A 12762-nucleotide genomic window follows, 5' to 3' on the forward strand; every position below is an offset into this window, starting at 1 on the left:
AGGGCACAACCACCTGAACCTTGCCAGATGGGAGCTCGTGCTGGACCAGCCAGCCCACAGACACCACCCCAGGAGGATGCTGCAAGTGGTGCTCAGCCCAGCTGCCTCTTATCTCCAGATAAATTTCCTCATTTAGGGTGGGACCTCAGCTGTCAGGGGGCCAAGTCACAACCCGCAGCCCGGGCGGGCAGGGCAGTGAGGCTCAGTGTGGCATTTCAATGGGTCCAAGCCCCTAAACCTGGGGAAAAGCGTTTCCTTCTCATTTGTGATGCTCAGAGCACTGACACCACTGATTTCTTGGTGACCCAATAGTAGTAGCTTTCAGGGAGAAGGGAACTCAAACGTCCCTTTTTAAGCATATGCTTAAGTCTTGCCATTTCAATTTATGCACTTTTGGGACCCAGCTGGAGGGTCACAGGGTAAGACCCTTCATCTCTGCATCTATCAAACGGGGAGAAAAACCTGAGAGAACTGCTCTGTGGGGCAACAAGGTACCTGGCGCCACACGTCCAAGTTACTTTGCAGGCAGCTTTCTCTAGCGCCCCCTGCCCAATATCACTATTTTGCAAGAAAAAATGAATTATGCCTCACCCGGTTCACAGCTTTCAGAAACGCTACACTTCTCAGACCTGGAAAGGAAAGGCAGACAAGAGAGGTGGTAATGGAGCAACCAAAGAGAGAGCTTAAAACCCAGCGATGTTGCATAGGACGGATCCCGGCAGGAGGGAGAAACACCACAGCCCCCTATGATGCCAGGCAAGGGCCGTGAAGGGCTCCCCGGGGATGTGCACCCACTGTCCCAGCATCAGGACGGCATCTGTGGCTGCAAGGGATAGCCACGGTCTGTGGGTTTCTCTGCAATGAAGCTCTGCTCTCAAACTCTCCCCTGGCATCAACCCTGCTGCTAGACACCGATGGGTGTAACCACAGCAGAGAGCTCCTGAAAGGAAGAGGGGTTTTAGGCTCGAAACTTGGTCAGCTCCATCCCTTTGCGGCAGAGAGCAGTGCATAAAGTGTCATTACAATGTGGTTACTCACGGAGCTAAAGCAAATAGGGAGAAAGGAAAAAAATCAATTGATTTGGTAAATATTTATTCTGCCCAGTGCTTTTCTCCCCTGAAAACTGGGCGCTATCCCAAACTTACATCTACAGTTAACTTTGCATACTCAGGAATTTACCCAAGGTGTTCAGCATCCAAATGAGATTACTTTGCATTCTCAGGACGCATCTGCTTTCTGTCTCCTTCTTAAACAAGAACAACCACGGCGCTTTGGCAGTGAATGATCAGAGGAACGGTGCTGGAAAACACACTCCTCCACAACACTGGTCCTTCAGGAGGAAGGAAAACCCTTCTGAGCCAGCACCACATCCCTGTTGGCTCAGGGGAGATGTTCAAAAGCACTTCTCGCTCGCTTAAATCCACTCGGCAGCGTCAGCAGAACAAACTATGGGCAACGCGAAGGAAACCAGGAGCGCTCTTGAAATGTTCTTCCTAAATGTGGTATGGGTAAAAAGGATCTCTGGTCTAGAGAGTACTGTATAGATTACCTAGGAGCTTTGGCAAGGGTTTTAAACTCTCCTACTTCAGGTCAAATTCAACCTTTCCCTAGGGAAATTTGGGAGGAGGCCTTCCCCAGGGAGTGCGTTACCCTCCGCGGTGTCTGGCCCTTCCCCTTGGAGTATCTGGCACTGCCCTTTTCCTGGGGCTGGACTCTGACCGGGTGGACCTCTGCTATGGAAATGCTCTGCTCCTACCAGGGAACAGAAGTTCCTCATTTGCTGGAAGAACAAAGCAGGATTTGAATATCCGCGTATTTTTTCCTGCAGATAGGTGTTATCAATGCGTTGGGTGATTTGGGGAGATTTAAGTTTAGCCCTGCAGCAGGCAAAGCAAGCGGTGCACCACCACTGCAGCTCGTGACTCCCTTGGTAACCAGAGGTGCGCATGAACCTTGGGGTCCATGGCCCGATTCAATATGCATGCACACAGCATAAATTAGGAACAAGGCATATAAATATAGATATAGATATACACACACAGAGTACACAAAGTTAGGATAAATTCGAAAGGGACCCCAGGATAATCTTCGGGTTGTGCCACATCCACACCAGTGGAAAGCGGTCGGCCTTGCCCAGCCCGCATCACAGCACCACCATGGGGAGGGTGATCTGAATCTGGCTGGGTACAAACCACCCCTAAAACACCTATTTTTTCCCCACAGGGTCTTCTGAAGCAGTTTTACTGCACTGTGCAACCCCTACCTGGCCCACAGCTGGAGCGTCGTAGGTGAGACAGGGATGGCACAGCATCAATGAGGACAGTATGGGGACCACGAGCTGCCCTCAGAGCTCTGCAGTGACAAACGTCAGCTCCCACCCCATCCGCACGCTCCCACAGACACGTGTCGGCTGATTATCTACCTATTGCCTTGCAGAAACCAGCTTGGCATCCCTAATATCCTGTCCTTCCACCTCCTTATTTCTGTCACGCCAATTTAACTGCACAGTGAGATCTTCTGCGGCAAAAATTAAAAGTGTCCTAATTGCAAATGTTAACAAATGAACGGGAAAACGAGAAGCCTCAGGCCAGGTTTCAGCCCCACAGCATGCTGAGGCCAGCGGTATTTGAAGCTTCACTGTTTCCCCTGGCATCCAGCATGCAACGGATGCTCTGACGCTCCCCAAGTCTAAACGCCTCCAGACACAGAGCGATTCAGCAAGGTGCACAGAGCAATGGAGAACTGGCTGAGAAACGGTTTTGTAGCTAAGCCCTAGCTGGGAATCCTGGAGGTTCAAGTTTAATTCCCCATAACGCCAGTGAAACTCCTCAGGCTGGGACCCAGCCCAGCCGAGTTCCCACCGCAGATGTCTCCAGCCGAGGCTCTCATCCGGAGTCCCTTCATCATTGGAAAGAGAAACAGGCCCTCGTGGGGTGTGATGCCTCCAACCCGTTTTAAATGGCTGGAAAGAGCTGACTCACCCGGCGCACTGAGCTCGCTGCTGCTGAAAGGTGCCGCAGTGACTCAGCCAGCCCCACTCCGGCACGGACGCCCAAAGGCAGCCTCCGCCAGCCTCCCTCCGTGCTGCCACGGCCCTGCTTCACCAGCACAGCGTTTGGGGTTGCTGTCCTTTGGGGGTGACACCTGCACGCTGAGCACCGACCATTTCAACCCACGTACAATATCAAGGCAAAGAGAAAACCAACGTCACCCACAGAGAGCTGGTCCGCGCCAGCCCACCCAACCAGTCGCGCAGCTTAACCCCTTCCCATGCCCATGGTTGACTCTGCCTTGCATCAGAGCCCCAGCGCGGCACAGCTAGTCTTGCACTCACAGCCAATGGTACAAGGAAGCGTGGCCAGCCTCTGCAGAAAGCAGGCAATGTCACCGTGGCATAGCATAGGGCACGAGTGGCATCCATGGGTGCTCCCGGCACCCCATCCCTGGCGGAGGGGAGGATGAAAGAATTTGGCTTGTTCCATTCAGCAAAATGAAGCTTGGGAAGGGACATAGTGGTGTCCCGCAGCAGCGGGGTGGCAAGAGCCATCCCAACCACCCCCAAACCGTCCTTTGAAGCTGGAGATACCAAGAGGGCTGGGGGACAAATGCCAGCCCTGTGGACTGGGCCACTCAAGAGGTCTCTGCCCTCTGAAGCTGCAAGATTTCAGTGCTCACAGTGCCACCGGCTCGCTTGCTGCTTGCTCTAACACTGCCGATGTGGCAGGTTCACCCACCCAGGGCGAGCACAGCTTTAGGGGCACATGGCAGCTCTATCCAAGTGGATGAATCTGACACAGCACTGGGGAGACCCAGAAGGAGACTCCAACCTGTTATGGGTTCACATCAATGAAGAGCCAAGGAGGGAAGGGAACCCCACACACACCACGGAGGAGACAGGGCAAGTTGCCCCATCTCCCCATCCCAGCCTGCAGAAGTTACCGACCCCATAGCATGGTCCACAGCCCTGGCTGGTGGAAGTGTCAGCACTGGGTGGCAAGACTTTGTGCCGGAGAGGCTGAGGAGCACTTGCGCCTGCAGCCCTGCTCCTGAGCCTCCCTGCAGCCGGTGGCCTCCAGCATGGGTGTGCGGATGGACAGCCCAGCAAAGCTCAGTTTAGTGCTTGTAAACTCACCCGTGACCGAGCTGTCTGGGCAGGGCAAGGCTGGGAAAGGGCTCCTTCCCCTGCGGCACAGCCTTGCCCGCGAGCACCAGTTAAACTGCTATAAACTGCTGCCCCACTTATGTAAAGTGATGTTAAAGGTAAATGTTGGGGCTAAATATGGAGGAAACCGGGGCTACATGGAGAAAAATACCTTTTGGATTTCTCAGCCTGGGTTGGAAAGCAGTGCTATATGCTCCACAGGCACTGCCAGCATGTTACGGACCGGTCTAGCTCATGGCACACTTGTACCAGAAACAGGTAGTCTCATAAAAAGCCTCCTGCCCTGCTGAACTCTATAATCCCACCTTTATTAAAACATCTGTTAATACGCTATTAGTCTCCCTGTGAGCTTTATAAACAAGTAACGCTTAATTAACAGGATGTTGTGTTACGCTGCTGGCTGAGGGTGAATCCTTAGGCCATGCTTTAACACCGGAGATTGTTCCTGCAGATAATCCCAGCCTGCCCAGGCACAGCCTCGATTTCATCAGTTTTGTACAAAATCAATGATTCCAAACTTTGTTATTTTGGCTCACAAAAGGACAGGGGTACTCGGCCTCCTCCTGTGCCGACCAGCTGTACCATCGCAGTGGGTTTTTAGGGAGGCAGGAAACAAATGCCCTTACAGCCGCTCGCCTTCCCACCACGTTACCTACAACATCTCCCCAGCGCTGCAGTTTACCGAATTGCACCCATCGCACCCTCCCGCACCCATCCTTCCCACGCAGCAATAACCCACTGTGCACATTAATGCTCCCAACATAACTCTCCGAGGGACGTCACTTGGTGGTGGCCGAGGGACAGGAGTGCCACTCACCTGCTGTTGGCCTGAGAGGTCCCCGCCAGGTCCAGAGCGGCCCCGCGGTGTGGCTCGGGGGAGATCTCCCCGGGGGGGCTGGAGGGCTCCAGCTTGGTTGGATCTTTGGTAAATTTGCTTCCTGGTGCCGGGTGCGCAGGGCAATTTTGGAAAGAAGAGCAAAACCAGAATTAGCAACCAGAAATGCCCACGATGCGGCTCTTCCACCTCCACTTGTTCCCCTCCTAGTCCCAGAGCTGAGGTCAGGGTAGGGGACGGGTTTTCAAGAGTCACCTTCTTGCAAAGAGAAGGGTGCAGATTTAATTAGGTTTACACATTAAAATAATAGCAAGACGCTTGCTTAAACCTCTGTATAACTAAGAGTGTGCTGGGAAAGCCGTGCCAGGGATGGAGCGTCTCTGGAAAGGGCTGGCTGCTGAGAGGTGGGGACTGGCGTTGGGAAACCCAGGCAGGGCCAGGGCCATGGACCAGTGCTGTAGGAGCAAGCCCCAAAGTGGGGAAAGCCCTGTCCCAAGGGAGGGGACAGGAGCTGGACAGGAGCTCAGCAACACTCACAGCAGCAGGGACACAAGCAGCTCTGTCCTGCAGCTCCAAGCCCCACATGCAGCGGGAGAAATCTCTGCTGCAGCTACATGGAGAGGGACAAAAGCATCCTGTCACCATGAAAAACCCCCTCTTTCCCTTCCCCGTTCCTCAGCAACCTGAAAGGAGCTGAAATGAAGCCTCACCAATGACCTTGGAGATGAAAAGAGTGATCTGAAGGCAGGGTAGGAAATGAAAATCGAGCAGGGAAGGTGAGCAAAGAGCTGAAGGATTAGTGCTGGGGGAAGGAGTGAATGAAATTACGCCGCGAGGCTGCAGAAACACGTAGGTGTCTTGTTAAGTAGCTGCTGCCAAAGGCCCTTCGCTGGTCTCAAAGTGCCATCGTGATATCCCCACCCTTCCAAAACACATCCCATCTGTGGGAACACAAAGCTTTTTTCCTTTCGGCTCCAGTCTGCAAGGAAGGGCAGGGCTCTGGCAATGGGACCAGCAGCAATATAGAGCCTTAAAGACACTATTTATCTACCGACAGTCCAAAAGGCTCCTTTTAATTTGTGCTTTCTATGGACCAAATCTTGTTCTTGCAGCAGTGAAGCCTGCCTGAAGCTGCTACCCAGGGGAGTAGCAAAAATAGGTTTCCTAGCAGTGGTGGGTATTTTAATTAAAGGGTGAGCAAAACTGTACAGGGAAGCTTTGGGATACTTTGCAGTCGGCAATTTAAAATACAGCTCCGCTCGGAAAATAGTGTCTTTGCAAAAATGGCACCTCCTGACTCAGCAGATGCTTTTTTTTTTCTGCACAGTCAGATGTGCTGACACGAATCACAAAAAGCCAGGTTTAATGTGTTTTGCTTCTGGGAGCCCTGCAGGGACCAGGCAGGGGAGGGGGAACTGCCACCCCCCCAGACCTGCTGGGTTTGCTTCCTCGTCTCCTAATTTCCACCTGCACCACGCTGCCACGCAACCCCCCAGCTCGTAGCACGGTTCTTTCCATCAGCAGTTGATGTACAGACACATGTGACGTCTCCCCCCAGATACCACGCAATCCTGTTGGATTCGCAAGGAAAATCCAAGCTTCCTAAGACACAGTTCAGTGCTCCATCCCTTCGGGGTGCGCTAGAGCTTAAAAAACCCTTTTCTTGAGAACAAAAAGTCATTAATGGGACTGGAGACAAAGAACCCCCCCCAACGAGGTGGGGCTCCCTCCAGGCTCTGCTGGAGGGCCCCTTTGGGTGGCTTCGGTGTCATCGTCCCCAGGGAGCACCCTTGGGGCTGGGGCCACAGGGGTTAATTTAGCCAGCGAGATGTCAGAGGAGAAGGTGGCGTCTGCCGGGAAAGCCGCCAGCATGGGGGGTTGGCAGCTTGGGGAAAAAAAAACAAACAACAAAACAACAACCCCAAAACACGTCTTTACTTGCAAGCCAAGCCCAGGCGGTGATAAATTCGGGTGGCAGTGCCATAGTTCAGGCGGGTATCGGGGCGTTGGGCCGGGGGCAGCTGCTGGAGTGAGGGTCGGGTCAGACAGCACCAGTACCCGTCTCATTTTATTTGCCAAGAAGCACTTAGCTTGGCTTCTCCAGCTCAAACCAAAAAGAGTAAAAGCACGAGGCAAAGAAAGCTGAAGAAACCCCCTCCCCAGGGGTTTGTCACCGAAAAAAAAAGAATTTTTGCTGTTTTTCTTTTAAAAACAGTCAGCGGCTGGATGATGCTAGCACTTTCCAGCCAAAAAAAAAAAAAAAGAGAATAATTTACCAGTGAGGAACCCAGCAGTGATTTTTCTTCCTCCTGAAAGCACAGAAACATGCTGTGCGCTGCCTGTAGCTGCAGCTCAGCCCGGCACAGAGAGCCAGCCCAGCCTCACGCACCAGGGATTTCTCGCTTAAAACCTTCCAAACACTATTTAAGGGGCACACAATGCTCGCACGGATCCCAGGCCAAGGCAATCTCCGCACGCCTCGGTGTAGGGCACAGACAAGACTTCTCCTCACTGAGCATAATTGCATGTGTCCTGCACTTTTGCTGCTTTCAGGTGACATGATTTCAACTCTGCTTCTCTGGATAATCTTTCAATTTTGTGGGCAATAAATCAAAGGCCGTGGAGAACGTACCTGTAAAAATTCTCTCGTCGAACATCCTAGGAGGAACGGAAAAAAAAAGGATTAGAATTAGGTGCTTCTAATGGCTGAATTTTAGGTTTTATTAATGAAGAGCATTAAACCAAGTCAAAATAGTAATTTTATTCATTCCTGAAAAAAGGAATGAATTTTTCAGCTAAGAAAAAAAAGCCTTTCAGCCTGTTGTGCAACCAAGCAATCTTACAGCACATGCTTTTTAACTAAAGCACCTTTAAATCAGCTTATAAGTCATTCTCTTAATTTAATTAACTTATTAACTGAGGCTGCTACAGCCTGGCTTTACCAAAAGAGACAATGGGACTGTTGCTGGACCTTCACAACGTTGACCCATCAACCAGATGTCACCTGTCTCCTGAATATCATATTTTGGTGCCACCCACAACTTTGCCCATGGGAGCACGTCCTGGGGCCTGATCCAGCCCGGCACAGCCCAAGCAGTGCGGGACAAAGCTGCTCCTCCACTGGTCGACATCTGGAAAGCCAATTCCTTTTAGGATGCCCAAGTCCTGTTGAAGTCAGTGATTTTAGCCCCCTTGGGAGCCTTAGCCAGGGTTTTTCTGCACCGTAGTTTCACACCTCTAGCAGGGGAACATCAAAAGTGCTGCAGAGGCAGGGACCGAATAAATAAATTACAAAGCAGATTTTCCTGATGGAGAAGCAAAGGGGGGTTGCATGGCGCAGAGATAACCAGGAAAACATCCACTCCTACTCCAGCGTAAACGAAGACACCAAGACACAACACCCCGTCCCCAGGCGATACATCCTCACCATCGTATACATAGGATGGCAATAAGTGATCACCGCAAAACAAGGTGGAGGGGAATCCCCATGTGGCATGAATATGGATGTTCCTCCTCCCACCCAGAGGCCCCGCTCCCATCCACCACATGCCATTGGAGAGAGTCGTGCTGCGACTGGAGGGTCCCGATACCACCCAAAATGTTGAGGGTGGCACCAGCAATGCTTGCATGGGCTTACACCAAGGTGGTGGGGCTCGGGGGTGACTGTGGTACGGCCAGCCCTGCCACATCCTCGCAAAAAGGGAGAGTGTGATGGAAAAACAGAGGTTTTGGGGAAGGGTAAAGTGAATTTTGGGTGTAAAAACAAACCCTGTGATCACGGAGGAATGCAGCACTCAAGGCCACGCACTCTGCCTTGCCTTCCTCGCCACCCACCTTTTGATGACAAAATGGATGTTGTGCCTCTCCTCCAGTATCCGCTTGAGTTTGGGGACACCATAGGTGCAAGGTCTTTTGAAGGGAATTTTGTCCGGGATGCCGATGATTTCCACCGCCTCGGGGTCGCAGGCAATCTTCCGGTACGGGACGGGGACCATGTGGTCTAACCCCAAGGCTTCGGCTGAAAGGTGAACACATGGTTTTCACTTAAACACGCACTTTTCCTTTCACAGATGACAAAATGAAGGTGTAAAGGCTTGAACTCAAGCAGAGCGAGTGCCTCCTGCCCTTTTCTCCTTTGCTTGTCGCAGAGGATGAGCCCCAGGAGCAGCTTGCCCATGGGAGATGAGACAACAGGGAGACAATGCAGCAGCAAACACAGGTAACGGCGTCCTCCAAAACCCCCAAACGCACCCGGCGTTGCTCAAACCAGGGGCGAGCTGGCCCACATGCTGTCCCCAACCTTGCCATGACCACAGCAGGTCACTGAGCTATATAATTCACAAGTTGCACAGCACATATACGGTTTATAAGTTACAGAGATCATCTATAGCCCATATATAACTCAAAAGTTACGTAGCACATATTTATAGCCCACCTATAACTCAGGAATTACACTGCCTGATGAGGATGGAAAAGGAGACAACAACCAGCCCATCAGCCCATTCCTGAGCTCACGGGGGCCCAAATGCCCAGGAACTAACCCACAAACGCTGTCCGTGGCAAGGAAAGCGCCAACGACACCCCTAAGTCATGCAGGTGGAAAAAAGCAGCTGCAATAAGGACAATTTTCTTTTTTCCCCCTGCCATGTTAATTTAAAACAGCTGCATGCCATTGCTCCCCCTCGCCTGCAAGCGCCGGCAGCACCCGGGTGCTCTGACCCGGCGTGCCATGCTTCAGACCAGGGCCGTTTTACAGCCCAGTTATAAATCCCTCAACGGCGCGGGGGGGCTCCAAATGGAAATATTGACATAACCTTCAGCAGACACCCGGAGACTGGGAGCTGCTGGGCTAAATGTGTTCGGAAGAGAAGGGAGCTTTAGCATATGGCTTCTGCTGCTGTGTTAGGGAACAAAAATGATTGCTATATAATGATATGCAAACCACAAGCGCTGCAGATGCATAATGGGATATTAACTCCTACTCACCATATCTGCTGTTAAACAGAATTTGCACGCACTCCCTAAGGGTGTTGATATCTTCAGTTTCTTTTATAAAACTGTCCCACTTATCTATCAAAACAAAATATAAGAAATAAGGAACTTCCATATGGTTCATCCACAGCAGATGCACTTTTCTCGCGCGAAGCGCTGGGAAGCAGGAACAAGACTTTGCTTCTTTAAAAATAATGATTTCCCTCTTCCTGAGCGGATTCTGCCAGGCTGGCAGATAAGGTCTGGGCTTCCCCAGCCCCAGCCCCAAGCAACCTCCTCTGCATGTGCAAAGCAGATTCCTAAGAAATGACCCCATAAAACTTCTCAACCCTGAAATGAAAGACCCTCCGGGACAGAGCAAACTCAACCTGAAACGAACCTTTGAAAGGCTCAGCCATTTCACAGAGGAGCTTTTTCCATCTCCTACTCTTTTCCAGCTTTCCCACCCATATTTTTCTCTTTTTTTTTTAACGCAGGCAGGCAAGGGTTTTGATGTAAACACGTCAGCATTTTTAGGTTGCATTTCCCTTGGGCGGGGTGGGACGTGGGGAAATGGCAAAGTCTCCTCCCCATTGCTGATCCCCTCGGGCACCGCTGCAGAATCACGCCGGGTTTTAGTGGGTTTCAGTTATTTTGAAATAACGCCAAACATTTGGCGGGTATTTGCTGTTTGCAGCTCGGGCAAACGGCCTCACCCAAAGCCATGCCTCAGTTCCCCGTGCATGAAGCCGGGACAGGATTCTGCAGCCGGCTGGCGGCACTTGAGGACCGGGTGTCATGGAAATGGCAGGTATGGACCCAAGCAGGGATGAAGGTCTCGGCGACGATGCTGAGATGTTGCAGCAAGTAAAGGGGAAAAAAATACCCCGCTGCAGCATGTCCAGCACTGCTGGGTCCCTGCAGAGCACGGTGATGGAACAGGTTGCCCAGAGAAGCTGTGGCTGCCCCATCCCTGGAGGGGTTCAAGGCCAGGTTGGACGGGGCTTGGAGCAACCTGGGCTGGTGGGAGGTGTCCCTGCCCAGGGCAGGGGGTGGAATGAGATGAGCTTTAAGGCCCCTTCCAACCTAAACCATTCTAGGATTCTATGATGGCTGGGAGACCGTTGGGAAACCTTTCTTTAAGAGGGGGCTGCCGGCCACCTCCAGCATCAGAGTGAGACACAGACCTGTCTTGTCATGGACGATGGAGAAGAGGATGCGCTTGGACGAGTGCACATTCTGGATGAGGGGACCTCCGGAGACCGACGATTTCTGTCCTGGACAAGAAGAAAGGGCTGATGAGAGCCTGACCGATGCTCTGGGCACCTGAACAAGCCCCCGGGTGCTGTTCCCCCGCTGGTGATGCCAACCCGACCCCACTGGCTCTCCTCCATGCAACCTGGTGGGGTCCTGGCCAGACCAAGTCCCCATCGTTCCCTACTCCAGCCTCATGGTGCAGCACCCAATGTTTCACGGCAAAAATGGAGGTGCACCCCATCGGCACCTCAGAGGCACCCGGGGAAGGGCTGCAGTGGCCACAACATGGCGGCGGGGGGGTCCGCTCATCTCCACATGGGCCAAGCTTTGCACCGATTTTGATCCAAGGACCACCAAAACACCGTGGCCTGTCCCCGGTCAGTGCCGGGGGGGCGGGCTGCGCAGCAGGCCCTCGTCTGAGAGCAAACTCCAGGCTATTACCACAGCAGTCGCTGTACTCCTGTGAGGAAGGCACCTTCAGCTCTCCCGCCGGCCTGGGCATCAGCGCCTCGCCAGCCGCGTTCGGCCCAGAGGACGCCTCTTGCTTTAGGTCGACAGCGATCTGGGTGGGCAGCGAGACGCCGTATAAGAAGTTGGTGACGGTGACGGTGGAGGGGGTGTCCGGGCCGGCAGGTTTGGCCATGGGGCCGTTGGCACCAGAGTCCCGGCCGCCCTTGGAGGGGAGGGAGGTACAAGTCAGCTCGACGCTGGGGTTCGGCTCTCGGCTGGGCTCGTCCGCCGGCCTGAGGGCGAGGAAGAGAGAAGAGGAGGAAAAAAACAGGTTCCTTTGGGTCCGTCAAGCAAGAATGTGGAGGGGGAAGGAGAGCCATGCCCGGGAGGGTGGGACAGGCTGCACGCCGGCTGCCGGGCTCTTTGTTTCAGAAATTACAGCCATCACCCAACCTCCTCCAGCTTCTTCAGGCACCTGCACTGTTTTTGTCTTCTTTAAGTGGAGCAGGTTGGTCTTACGGCAGTTCAAAGCATTTATATTAGCTAGGGCAAAGCCGTTTAGCTCCACAGCCCAGTGTGTTTAAGGAGTAAAACAATTTGTGTGACCATAATCACTTGGCTCCATTGCCTGTCCCAGCCCCCAGGAGCCATGGCACATTCAACAGGGACCTCAGTCAGCCCAGGGATGAGCTTCAGTCCGAGGAAGCCCACGTGCTTGACATGAGACAGGCGGCCACGAGCTCACAGACAGCTCGAATTCTGCGTGTCCTACTTTTAGCTGTCTCAGCCTGATTTTCCAGAAGTGCCGAGCCTTCAGAGGAGGTATTTGGTAGTGCTCAGCATTTCTCTGAATGGATCCGAGGTGCTGCCAGCCAGGCAAATACAGAGGAAACACACCCAAAACTGCCAAGGTCCTTGTGAAAACGTGGCCAAAACGGAGAGTTCGCCCCGCTGCGGCCCCCCGCCTCCCTCCTCATCTGGCGTTAAAAACCCCACTTCAGCCTGGGAAGAAGCTTGCAGCATTTACACTGGAAACCCCTCTGGAGACAGAAAAGCACTTAGCTTACCGCAGCGGAAATTTTGGCAG

At 52.8% G+C, this 12762-nt stretch overlaps 1 protein-coding gene across 6 annotated transcripts in view; it reads right to left on the reverse strand.

Annotated features, from left to right (window-relative positions):
• The window catches only part of GTF2IRD1 (GTF2I repeat domain containing 1), a 67293-nt gene that overhangs the window by 22137 nt on the left and 32394 nt on the right, over positions 1-12762 (reverse strand). For all 6 annotated transcript variants that reach the window (XM_074595755.1, XM_074595753.1, XM_074595754.1 and 3 more), the window contains exons 6-12: positions 11667-11968; positions 11156-11245; positions 9984-10067; positions 8832-9015; positions 7630-7655; positions 4980-5100; positions 592-629 (exon numbers count right to left, since the gene is read on the reverse strand). In XM_074595755.1, coding sequence (XP_074451856.1) covers positions 592-629; positions 4980-5100; positions 7630-7655; positions 8832-9015; positions 9984-10067; positions 11156-11245; positions 11667-11968 — 845 coding nt within the window. The remainder of the gene's footprint in view (positions 1-591; positions 630-4979; positions 5101-7629; positions 7656-8831; positions 9016-9983; positions 10068-11155; positions 11246-11666; positions 11969-12762) is intronic.

The sequence above is a fragment of the Larus michahellis genome, chromosome 7, assembly GCF_964199755.1.
Source record: "Larus michahellis chromosome 7, bLarMic1.1, whole genome shotgun sequence".
Classification (NCBI taxonomy): domain Eukaryota; kingdom Metazoa; phylum Chordata; class Aves; order Charadriiformes; family Laridae; genus Larus; species Larus michahellis.